This window comes from Danio rerio, chromosome 10, assembly GCF_049306965.1.
Source record: "Danio rerio strain Tuebingen ecotype United States chromosome 10, GRCz12tu, whole genome shotgun sequence".
NCBI classification, from domain to species: Eukaryota; Metazoa; Chordata; class Actinopteri; order Cypriniformes; family Danionidae; genus Danio; species Danio rerio.
In genome coordinates, this window is record NC_133185.1 from 48130001 (window position 1) to 48143502 (window position 13502).

Sequence of the window (13502 nt, forward strand, 5' to 3'; positions counted from 1 at the left end):
GTGTCCATTCAAACAGAGCAGTTTTGAGGTTGGAGGAATGGTGGGGTTACTTTATCCTGATGTCTTCAGTCGTCTGAAATGGAGAAAGTGGATGAATTCAGAAAGAGTGGTTAAAACACTCTGAAGATGTCACTGAGAAACAGCAAGGCAAAAATTAATTCTAATAAATAAACAAAAACTGCATAACATTGGATTAGGGCTGCATGATATCTGGGGAAATGTTTTATTTTTTCTGCAATACATAGTCCAAGATAGGATATAATTTTAGCCGATGAAGTGAACGCTGTTGCTCCATTTTGGAAAGAATTGGTAATATTGCATTTCATTAGGATGTTTTTTTAAAGAATTCATCTGCATACAATATATTAAACCATACCAATGTTGATAAAACATTAGGGAGGCGAATAACAAAAACCTTCTGTGAGTCTAGCAGTATTCAGGTACACAAAAATGAATAATCAAATCGAAATTAGCATGATTGTCTTCATCATGTGTATATTTACTATAGGTGGGCATTGAAACATTTTTTAAATCTAGATTAATCTCGGAATTATTCTAGATTAAAATGGCTCATTTGACTTCTGCTGAAGGCATTCAGAATATGTTTGCTTCCCAAATAGTAAGTCTTTGAGAACGGGTCTCTCAAGCCAGGTGGCACATTAGACCAGGGGCTCATCTCCTGTTTCCAAAACGCATCACAAACTGCTTGAGAAACTGTTCAACTGTGATAATTGGTGATGAAAATAAATGATGTTCCATGATGCCAAATTCTGACCTGACCATCCGAATGTGGCATCAGAAATGGAGACTCAGACCAGGCAACGTTTCTCCAATCTTCTATTGTCCAGTTTTGGTGAGCCTGTGTGAATTGTAGCCTCAGTTTCCTGTTCTTAGCTGACAGGAGCGGCACCCGGTGTGGTCTTCTGCTGCTGTAGCCCATCCGCCTCAAGGTTGGACGTGTTGTGTGTTCAGAGATGCTCTTCTGCAGACCTCGGTTGTAACGAGTGCTTATTTGAGTTACTGTTGCCTTTCTATCAGCTGGAACCAGTCTGGCCATTCTCCTCCGACCTCTGGCATCAACAAGGCATTTGCGCCCACAGAACTGCCGCTCACTGGATATTTCCTCTTTGTCAGAGCATTCTCTGTAAACCCTAGAGATAGTTCCCTAAAATCCCAGTAGATCAGCAGTTTCTGAAATACTCAGAGCAGCCCGTCTGACACCAACAACTGTGCCACGTTCAAAGTATCTTAAATCTCCTTTCTTCCAGATTCTGATGATCAGCTTGAACTGCAGTAGATCGTCTTGACCACGTCTACATGCCTAAATGCATTGAGCTACTGCCATGTGATTGGCTGATTAGAAATATGCATTAACCAGCAGTTGGACAAGTGTACCTAATAAAGTGGCCGGTGAATGTATACAGTATGTGTGTATATAGTATTTATACAATGAGATACACAGACATGCATTAAAAAAATAAAAATAAAATAAAAAATACGCAACACTTTGTTACACATTTAGTTTTCTATATCTTTGTAACATATACCTGTTATATTTGTGTATATTGTAGAATGGCCACAACTAGTTAAAACCTGAATAACTTAAATGGCTCATTCATTTATTTGTTTTCCTTCAGCTCAGTCCCTTATTTATCAGGGGGCGCCACAATGAAATGAACCGCCAGCACGTTTTACCTAGCGGATGTCCTTTCAGCTGCAACCCAGCACTGGGAAACACCCATACACTTTCATTCACTCATACACTACAGCCAATTTAGTTGTGTTTAGACAGTGGGGGAAACCAGAGCAGGTGAAGGAAACCCACGTCAACATGGGGAGAACATGCAAACTCCACAGAAATGCCAACTGACTGAGCCTAGACTTGAACAAGCGTCTTGCTGTGAGGTGATAGTGCTAACCACTGAGCCAAAGTGCCACCGCTGATTGACTTAAAAAAACAAAGTAACAAGCAACCTAAAAATGTGTCACAAAATTTTTTACAGTCTGAAAATGACCGGACGTACCACAGTGATACAGCCTGCGGAGCCGTTCCACATCCAGGACGCTCATGTGAGTCCTCTGGCCGATCTTAACGCCTTTCTTCTTGGGGATTATCGTGTGATTTCCATTGCGAGAAAAACAGTCGCTGAAAAAACAAAACCCCACATCATCGATGCCTTCAAATCACACACGCAGACAGAATTTCGAGCCATTTTTGGAAAATCGAGCACCTACTCTCCATAATGCAAGATAGAGTCCAGGTCATACTCCAGACCAAGCGTGTTCCCTTTCTTCACCTTAAAATTGGACTCTTTACCTGTTTACATAAAAACAGGTCAATAAAGCTGATGCCTCTACGCTGGGAATTTTTACTTTGCTGCCTTAACATTTTTTTAAAGGGCTCCTATTTTACCCCTTTGCAAGATTTAAAATAAGTCTTTTGTGTCTCACATAAAATCTTTTGTGTCTCACATAAAATGTGTTTATACAGTTTCAGCTCAAAACACCCATCAGATTATTTATTATAGCTTTTAGAATAGGGCTGTGCGATTAATCGAAATCGAATTGCAATTTGAACCGTTGCGATTAGCTAAAAAAAAAAAAAAAAAAGCAAGAGGCTGTGATATGAAATATATATGCATTATATAATTTTGCCTGCCCAGAGCAAATGCGTGACTGCCATCTGTGTGACAGTCTTACTGGCCAATTGAGTGAGCAAAATAAATAATAAATAAATTAATTAATTAATTAATTTAAATTTAAAAAGTAAAACAAAAACATACAGGAAGGCGTGAACAAATGCGATGATGGCTTCTGCTGCTTCAAAAGCATTAATAGACAAATTAATATCGAGGAAAAACGGCATCGGTAATATGGGAATTGTAGCGGCGTTCTATTGCCGTTATTGTTGGTAGAGCAAGCAAGTTTTGTACACGTAAAGTCAGAGTACGTAGGCAAAATATATGCAAATAAAAACGTCTTTATTTTCCAATCAACACAATTACTTCATCACTTTTCCTTAATCTATATACACTTCTCTGTAATCTTAAACTGTATGTTGAGTTGATCTACGTTCAAATACTGTGTGCTTCTTACCAACGTTCTCCTACCCCATGCAGTGAAGCCACAGTTATATAGTCTCCTACTGACACCTTGTGGCCAATCGCCAATATACAATGTATGGCTCTTACAGGAATACTTTGGTTTCACAGACAGCAAACAAAAACTGGTAATTTTTTAAGAGCTGTCACAGAATTGTTGTTGCGGCTTACAGATTATCCAGCTGAAGCTCGACTCCCAAATTAATCACGATCAAAATATCTGTCAGAAAAATCTCAATTCGATATTTTCCCAACTCGCACAGCCCTATTTCAGTATATCAGATTTTATTTTTTGAACACGCTGGAGCTGTTTTTGTTGCCTTTGCCTTTAATGATGGTTCTCCCCACCCTCTAGGGCTGCACGATACATCGTTTCAGCATCGAAATCGCGATGTGCGCATCCGCGATAGTCACATCGCAGGAGGTGCGATGCAAAGCAAAAAAAAAAAAAAAAAAAATTATATATATATATATATATATATATATATATATATATATATATATATATATATATATATATATATATATATAAATAAATAATGGGTGGAGCTGAACCTGAATACAGTATTCGGATAAGCACGAATAGCGTGTTTTTACCAATACTCATTTCAAACAAATACTTAAAAAATTATTTGTATTCGGGAACAAGAAAAACATTATATCAAAAAGCTGCGTTTCCTCATGCGACCGCAGTGCATGCCTGCGTGAGTGAGTGAGTGAGACAGACGTTCTGGAGTCGGGGGGTAGGATGGGGCAGGGGTAAAAGGAGACTGACGCAGGCTGCTGCTCCACACAGCAACAGAGAAGGTTTGGCAGAGCGAAAAATACTTTACTGCAGTACTATTTTTGTTAAATAAATGTTTGTATCTGAACTGGGTTCCAGAGGCAGTTTATAAACTTGTAGCGTACTTAAAGCGGAGTTTGATTGGTATATTATTCCAATGTAAATTTTTTCCAATATCGTGCAGCCCTACCGCCCACCATTCCCACATGCCTGTCAGAAGCTGCCTGTCATGCCTGTCAGAAACTGTATGTAGTGTCGTCCCAAATGGCACACTAATGTTTTTTTACTAAGCGGAAATTCAAACCGTTTTCCTGATGACGTTTGACGGTCGCCAAATCAGTGAAATAAACAACCGAATTATCAAATAATACCTGCCGTGAGTATTGCCGCATTCACCATAGAGAGGCGCTATAATCACTCTCGTAGGAGAATTTTGCTTTCACCATCCAAAATAAATAAAGTTATCAAACATGTTCGTCCGATAGCTCCGCCCCTTCCGCTACGCAAGCAAACCTGCGGTGGTTGAGTGCGTGAAGTGTCCATCATCACACACTTCGTTTTAGCGGCTGAATGAGTGCATCATCCGGGTACTTAAAGTGCACTTATTATTTTTAGAGTTTTCAGTGTGAACGCACTACTTACACTATTTATACTATAAAATGGCGTAGAATAGTGCATAAGTATGCGATTTGGAACGCAGCTAGAGTGTGCCTCAATCTCCACCTCGGCTGCATCAGATAAACAGCACAGTGACAGACATGGAGGACACAGATCTCACGTAACGTTTTTGAGAAATACTCAAACTTTCCCAATGATTATTTTATGTATTAGCTGGGGAGTTAATTCAAGCACAATGTAGTTACAAAGTACACACACACACACACACACATCGCGTTCGTGTTTAACTTTGCACCGTTTTTGCACGGCAAATGTGATGGCATGCGCATTAGTATTCACTGTTGTATGAACATCTGTTTTGTTAATGTACAGTATCAGTGTCAGTATTCATCTGATTGGTGCAAACATACAGAGCTAAAGCGATACCAGCAGTGTTCAATCAAATTTTTTTATAATAAACCACACTTGTAATGAAATGAAACTGCTGCATACCAGGCATGATGTTATCGTAGAGTATGGTGATGTATTTGTCGCGGTCAGGACGCGAGTGCTCGTGGTACAAGCCGAGCGAATGCAGGATTTCGTGACAGATGTTCCCAGCGTTACACTTTGGCCCGACCAGAATTGGCTGCTCACCGCCGGCACAGCCTACAAGAGACGCACACCTGCAGGACACAATTATCCCATCTGTTTTACACTGGAAAATACCAAAATCAATACATTTACCTTGAAAAAAAGAGAACTCAGGAGCTTCTATTCAAATGTGATCAAAAAGTACAGCTTCCAAACAAAATGTGCACTCGTCACCGCTATAATGAGCACAAATATTTGCAAATGAAAATGGCCATGAGGACAAGCAAAGGTTAAAAGTGGTCATGAATGTATGAGATGCTGCAAACATGCTACACAAACACCTATACAAAAAATGGTATAAAGTTATAAATATAGTTTATCTACTAGTTAAATTTCCAAATTCTTGCATGTGAGATTAAAATACATTTACTTCAATGCAGTGTTTCCCAACCACGTACCTGAAGGAGCACCAGCACCAGCTCTGCACATCTCTTTAACCAAACACCTGATTCAGATCATCAGCTCATTAGCAGAGACTGAAAGAGCTGTAATAGGTGTTACAGACAAAGGAGACATCCAATACATACAGTGCTGGTGTTTCTCCAGGAATGTGGTTGAGAAACACTGCTTTAATGAATGTAAATAAAGGCACAACATGTAATTTTTTTTTTAATAAAAATTTCAAAAACCACTAGAACAGAGTCATATATTGTGATGACTTATGTTACATAATCCCGAATGTTTAGAAGAATTTTCAACGAACGAAGCAATTTTAACTGTGTATGTGCTAATAGCATCACACACTCATCATCAACATGATTCTACAGGGGCCTGTTACAGTAAGGAGGTTCAAACAACTCGGAGTTGAAACTTGAACTCTGAATTGATTTACCGAGAGATTAAAAACTCAGAGTTTTCGGTTTCAGAATAGCTGATCTGAGTTGGGTCAATCAACTTTGTGTAGACCAACTCAGAGTTAAGCGCGCGCACCGTGACTATAAAAAGGCATTATCAATGGAGCGCAGATATTATGAGTGACCATGGCAACATCTTAAAAAAACAGATCAGCATTTCTTTCTCCGGCTGAACTTGATGTGCTCATGCAAAGTTATAGCAAATATGAGCGTATATATTTAAAGAGAAGCAACCATCAGTGAAACAGAGACAGCATGGGAAAACAGCTGCTCAAGTTAATGCGTAATGTTTAATTTAAAGTATTTAAAAATTTAGGTATAATAAAATAAGTAATGAAATGTGTGACGTTTATACTTTTTTCTAAACTTTTAAGCACGTTTATCAGTTTTAATAGATTTAACAGTGCACTTGTGTGTCTGCCTTTTTACTGATCAAGTAATAGAGGTTGATATAACATTAAGAACGTAAGCAGTGCTTACGATTAATCCCATTAATCTAGTAACAGTACATGTCGAAGGTTAAGCTAAATATTTATGGAAAAAAGGACAAGCCTCGTACGTGACTTTGTTCCGTGTGTGACAAAAATGTAGGCAATAGCTGTGTTTCCATCAAAATACAGGCTATTACATAAATTTGTGCAAAACTGGAATAATGCCTAAAAGATGTGAATAAAGCAGCGTTTTTATCCAACGAGTCAAAGAGAACACAATGGTCACTTCCTGATTAACTTGCGCCAAATATAACAGTAAAAACAGAATTTACTGCGGTAGAACAAGCTGCGTCAATAATTTTTTTATTTAATACTTGCGCCTCAGAAGACAATTGACACACAATGAACACGTGGGGGCGTTTGAAGCCAGACGCAGAGATCTTGACACGCTCCAGACGCTCGGAGGTAATTAATAATATACACTAATACTGAAACAGTTCAGGCATTTTAGAATGACTAAAACAACATTTAAGATGTTCTGCAGTGTGCTCAGTCTGCTGGTTTGTCCATTCACACACATTTTCATCATCATCTCTAACAAACCATTTTTTAATGTACATACTGTAATTTGTTAAGTGCACTTTATGCACATCTTTTCTTATCAAATAATAGTTTAACCTACTCAGTTATGCAAATGTTTTATTATGCATATTTTCAAAAGTTATGTGAATCATGACGTTTCCAGCAATCGTTTTTATGGGCATCTCCAAAATGAGCTCTAAAAGGTGTGTGGAAATGTAAGCTAATGCGAGAAATACGCTTCATCTTTAAAAAAAGGGGAGGACACCGACAGAAACTCAGAGTTTAGAGAATAAAACCTGCTCCGGACCAGGTTAGATTCACAGAGTAAGTTACCACAATTAATGTAAATAAAAGCACAATATGTAACTTTTTAATAAAATTTTCCAAAAACCAGTGTCATTAATTGTGATGACTTATGATCCCAAACATTTAGATGAATGTTCAAATCTAGAGACATAAGAAATTAACTAGTTAACAGTGTCTACGTGCTGAAAGCATCACACACTCATCATCAACATGATTCTACAGGAGTCCTGTAGGATGGTGAAGACCACAACTCCCAGGATTCCCCAACAAGTCACACAGTCATCAAACTACATTTGTTTGTTGTGAATATGCGCCTCCACTGGTGAAAATTACATAGTGCGCCTTCATTCATATTCATTAAAGGAATGCTTCTCAACCATGTACCTGGAGAACCACCAGCTCTGCACATTTTTTAATGACTCCTTAACCAAACACGCATGATTCAGATCATTAGCTCTTTAGCAGAGACTAAAAGAGCTGTAATGGGTGTGACAGAAAGGAGACATCCAAAACATGTAGTGCTGGTGCTCCTCCAGGAACGTGGTTGAGAAACACTGCTTTAGTGATTGTGAATAAAGGCACAATATTAAACTTTTTTTTTTAAACAAAATTTTCCCAAAAACCACTGGAATAGTAACCAGTTAACAGTAATCATTGCTTCAATTAAGCAATTATAAATAGTTAACAGTGTCTATGTGCTAATAGCATCACACACTCATCATCAACATGATTTCTACAGGATTCCTGTAGGATGGTGAAGACCACAACTTCAATGATTCCACAACAAGTCACACAGTCATCAAACTTCACATTTGTTTGTTGTGAATATGTGCCCTCTAGTGGTGAAAATAGCTTATTGTGCCTTTATTCATATTCATTAAAGCAATGCTTCTCAACCATGTACCTAGAGGAGTGCCAGCTCTGCACATTTTCCATGTTTCCTTAACCAAACACACCAGATTCAGATCATCAGGTCATTAGCAGAGCCTACTAGAGCTGTATTGGGTGTGACAGACAGAGGAGACATCAAAACATGCAGTGGTGGTGCTCCTCCAGGAACGTGGTTGAGAAACACTGCTTCAATGATTGGGAATAAAGGTGCAATATGTAGCGTTTTTTTAATAAAATTTTCCAAAAACCACTAGAACAGGGTCATGTATTGTGATGACTTATGAACTTATATTATCCCAAATGTTAAGAAGAATGTTCAACAAATTAAGCAATTTTAACTAGTTAACAGAGTCTACGTGCTGAAAGCATCACACACTCATCATCAACATGATTTCTACAAGAGCCCTGTAGGATGGTAAAGACCACAACTCCCAGGATTCCCCAACAAGTCACACAGTCATCAAACTACATTTGTTTGTGGTGAATATGCGCCCTCTAGTGGTGAAAAGCACATATTGTGCCTTTAACTTGAGAAATTGTGAACTTGCCTTTTTATTTTGTGTAAATATAAAAGAAATGTAAGTGTATTAACAAAAACACCAAAATTATAGCCTTCTATGCAACAAAAAAAAGCAAAGTCACATGCTGTAAATAAACCGTAAAACTTCAGACTCACATACGGTCAGGCTTAAAATGCAGATAATCTTCCTCAGTTGTATGGTGATGAAACTTGATGCAGGTCTTCTTGGAGATCATTTTTAAGGCTGCTAAAATGTGCCCAGTCTTGTCTTCTGAAAGCCATAAACCACAGAAACAAAGATTAATCCATTGATTAATTCTTTTCATCCTAACTGTGCGCACTATCATAGGACAGCAAAGGGTAACACTGAGGAAACTCACCGAGACCAGAGGCAATACTGTACGGCACTGAAACTTCTCCATCCTCCTCAGGCCACAGATGATTCCCTGCGTTCCTGTCGGTCTGAACAAAACACTGAGCTCAGAAAAAAAAGACCTCACATGACATTATTATGCCCATTTGACCCTTTTAAAGATTAATTCTGTTTTGATCCTATTTGATTTTTCTTTTTCTTGTAAAAAATAAAAATAACAATTTCAACTGTTTGCATGCTTTGAGTAATAGTTATGATGAAACGACACTTCTGATGTCTCACAATTAAATAAATAGTTCAATTGAAATCACAACTTTTAAGGTCATCTTTATATGACATTTTCATAGTTAGGAGGATGCATCTGGACATGTCTTACAGATTAAGTGAACGAATCCCCTAGTAAGCTTTTAAAAAGCTTATTAAGACACCTTTTTAAAATGGCGTACAAATATAATAGCATGTGAGGTGTGTGTATTTTATGCATGTATACGGTGTAAATGTTTCGATACATGCATGTACAGTACATATACACAACCGGCCACTTTATTAGGTACACCTTACTAGTACCATGTTGGACCACTTTTGGCTTCAGAACTGCCTTAATCCTTCGTGGCGTAGATTCAACACAGTACTGGAAATATTCCTCAGAGATTTTGCTTCATATTGACATGATAGCATCACAGTTGCTGCAGAATTGTCTCCTGTTTCACCACATCCTAAAGCTGCTCTGTTGGATTGAGATCTGGTGACTGTGGAGGCCATTTGAGTACAGTGAACTCATTGTCATGTTCAAGAAACCAGTCTGAGATGATTCACGTTTTATGATATGGTGCGTTATCCTGCTGGAAGTAGCCATCAGAAGATGGAGACACTGTGCTCATAAAAGGATGGATATTGTATATTAACAAATATATACACATAATTAATAATAATAACAACATCCTAAGATGTCGATCTTGGTGTGTTTTTATCAAACACAACTAATTTTGTCCTAAATGAGCCTAAAATTTTATTTACATACATATATATATATATATATATATATATATATAGTCGAAATCAGAATTATATGCCCCCCATTGATTTTGTTTTTCTCTTTTAAATATTTCCCAAATGATGTTTAACAGAGCAAGGAAATGTTCACAGTATGTCTGATGATATTTTTTCTTCTGGAGAAAGCCTTATTTGTTTTATTTCAGCGAGAATAAAAGCAGCTTTGAATTATTTTATAACCATTTTAAGGTCAAAATTATTAGCCCTTTTAAGCTATATATTTTTCAGTACTCTACAGAACAAACTATCTTTATACAATATCTTGTCTAATTACCCTAACCTAATTAACCTAGTTAAGCCTTTAAATGTCACTTTAAGCTGTATAGAAGTGTCTTGAAGAATATCAAGTCAAATATTATTTACTGTCATCATGACAAAGATAAAATAAATCAGTTATTAGAGATGAGTTATAAAAAATATTATGTTTAGAAATGTGTATTATGTTTTAAAAAAAAATCTTCTCTCCGTTAAACAGAAACTGGGGAAAAAATAAACAGGGAATAATACAGAGGGGCTAATAATTCTGAATTACACTTTATATATTCATCACGATGTAAATTATTTTTGTTTTTAGAATATTTATTAGTGATGCATGCAATGATTACAGAATAACCAAAATAAATGCAAAGAATGGCAATTCTGGACTTTTAAAATCACTTTTAACAATAGCAAAAAGAGACTGAAAGGGCAGAAGCAGAGCTTCATCTGGCAGAGGAACAACTGACTCGAACCAAACTGCAGCAAATCAAGGCCAGACTTGAGATTCGCCTCCTAAAGGCTAAGCTCAGACAAGCTGCTCTCTCCACATCAGATGAGGAAGTTTGAACTTATTGTGGAGGTTTTGACATCAAGTCTTTTTTTAATTCAATAAATCTATATTTATAACGCGTTTTAAATATCCTCAATGTACAGTGTTGTAGGTCTCAGATGAGCAGACTGCTGGAAGAGGATGAGCTGTTTTTTTCTTCTTCTTTTTTTTTTTTTAAATGTGTGTTTTCATTTCAAATAAAAATAAAAGTTATATTGACTCCAAACTGGCAATTCTACTTGTTGCTCTTTACATATCATTGTTTTCCTATCCTGTTTGAGCACTGGTTATCCAGATTTAGTGATCCTAAAACGTTCCTATCCGGATCAGATTGATCCAATCCAATGTTGCTTTTAAAAAATTAGTAAACTGGATTACGTGATCACAGATGTAACAATCTACTGTAGATTATAATTTTAACATCAGGGCCCGGTTTTTCAAAAGGTTTAATCCTGATAAAATTGATCTGGATTTAGTAATCCTGTTTTTGCAATCTGTGATCACGTAATCCAGCTTACTTTTTAAGCCATTTTTTCAAAGCAACATTGGATTGGATCAATCTGATCCAGATAGGAACTTTTCAGGATCACTAAATCTAGATTACCAGTGCTCAATCACAATATAGATGGATAGATAGGCCTATGTAAAGAGCAACAAGTAGAATAGCCAGTGTGGGGTCAATATAACTTTATTTTTATTTGAAATGAAACACACACTTAAAAAAATAATAATAATAATAAAAAATAAATAAAAACAATAAAAACCCCACCCCATCCTCTTCCAGCAGTCCGCTCATCTGAGACCTACAACACCAACACTGTACGTTGAGGTATTTATAATAAGTTTCAAATATAGATGTAAATAATAAAAAAAAAGACACTTAATGTCAAAAACTCCACAATAAGTTCAGACTTCCTCATCTGATGTGGAGAGAGCAGCTTGTCTCAAGTCTGGCCTTGGTTTGCTGCAGTTTGGTCAGAGTCAGTTGTTCCTCTACCAGATGAAGCTGAACTTCTGCCCAGTCTCTTTTGCAATTGTTGAAGGTGATTTCAAAAATCATGCATTGCCATTCTTTGCATTTTTTTATTATTCTGTAATCATTGCATGCATCACTAATAAATACTCTAAAAACAAAAATACTTTCCATTGTGATGAATATATATATCAGTTAGTGACAGAATAAAATGTATTGTTTTTGGTCAGGTTTGACAGCTGTTTGGGGGATTATTTTATGAGGCCAAACTCTTTCTACTTTGCTGTAGGCCTATACTGAAATGCTGAATACATTAAAACCAATAATCACTATAGCCTGACAGATGAACAAATAAAATTAAAACCATATGAATAAATAGTATATCTCATACGATACTGCATGATCCAAATATAGTATTATTTAATACATTTTGTAAGTTTTCATGACATTTTGGGCATGAAATCCACACTAAATCCACCCTTCTGATAGGATCAGTTTAATCCAGGTATTTTGGATCAAAGTGATCCAGATCCTACAAAATCAAAACCAAGATTAGATTACGTGATCTAATCCGATTAGGTAATGCGTTTTTTTCTTTTGAAAAACCCATTTTCAAGATTTGATCCAATCCCTTATCCAAAATCCAGGCCCTGGTGTATAAAGTGGAATAAATAAATAAATTATTTTAAAAAAGTATAAATAATAATAATAGTATTTGTTTAACAAAAAGATAAATAATAAACAAATACAGCATAAAATAAAGTCCTAAAATGCTTTCTTACCCCTAATCTACTCTAAAAGGAGGAATATAAAGAAATCAAACAGAGCCTAAAATCTCAGAACTGACCCGTGCATGCAAATAACCCCCAGTGGTTTTGTGTGTAGTATCTTGACTCATGTGCAAACCAGCCCTAGTGCTCTGTATATACTGCAGAAACAGGAACAATATTACACACAAAAAAAAACACAATTAGAAAAGAGCATAATCTGAGCTCACTTGAGGTATGATATCCTCTTCCTCAAGGGCATAACCTTCGTCAGAATCTACTAAAAACATTAAACGCATCAGGTAAAGCTAGAATTGCTGACTTGTGTGTAAAAAACAACGTGTTATCTTACCCAGAGGTGTTTCATTTTTAAGAGAATGTCTATGATAGCCTGTGGAGGAAATATTGTGTCATATAAATGAAGTTCAGCTCATTAAACAATACAAAACAAATCAGTTTTACCTTCATCAAAGCGGACTTCAGAGGTGTTCTGTGTCTGCACAGGCCCTCCCTGAACTTATAAACACAAAAACGCCTTTATATTCATCTGAAAGCGATCATTTCACTTGTAAAATACTGAACTTGTGACAACTTTGGAGTGAATATTGGAAAACTAGTGCACCTTCACAAAGCCAGGCAAACAGTAAAAGCAATCCTAGCATTTTAACCACTCGACTTGTGGAAAGACGGGGAATATTACACGAAGATGCTAGGAAAACGTGTCGTTTCCAACACGTCGTGGATTTATACATCATTTGTCCAGCTGAGGCTCTTGATTGACAATTAGTTTACCAAACACCCTTCCTTC

At 36.8% G+C, this 13502-nt stretch overlaps 1 protein-coding gene across 7 annotated transcripts in view; it reads right to left on the reverse strand.

The window, feature by feature from the left end:
- The window catches only part of LOC797085 (zinc metalloproteinase nas-4-like), a 13513-nt gene extending 56 nt beyond the window's left edge, over positions 1-13457 (reverse strand). The window contains 10 exon segments of one of the 7 annotated variants that reach the window (NR_170093.1): positions 1-73; positions 2025-2146; positions 2236-2317; positions 4996-5168; positions 8881-8991; positions 9101-9182; positions 12925-12974; positions 13047-13085; positions 13157-13210; positions 13317-13457. The exon segment at positions 1-73 is cut by the window's left edge and continues 40 nt beyond it. Coding sequence is in view for 5 of the 7 variants with exons in the window: in NM_001386369.1 (NP_001373298.1) it covers positions 66-73; positions 2025-2146; positions 2236-2317; positions 4996-5168; positions 8877-8991; positions 9101-9182; positions 12925-12974; positions 13047-13085; positions 13157-13210; positions 13317-13449 (858 nt within the window). In the remaining 2 variants the exon portion in view is untranslated. 7 annotated transcript variants of the gene reach the window in all.
- Between the last annotated feature and the right edge of the window lie 45 nt (positions 13458-13502).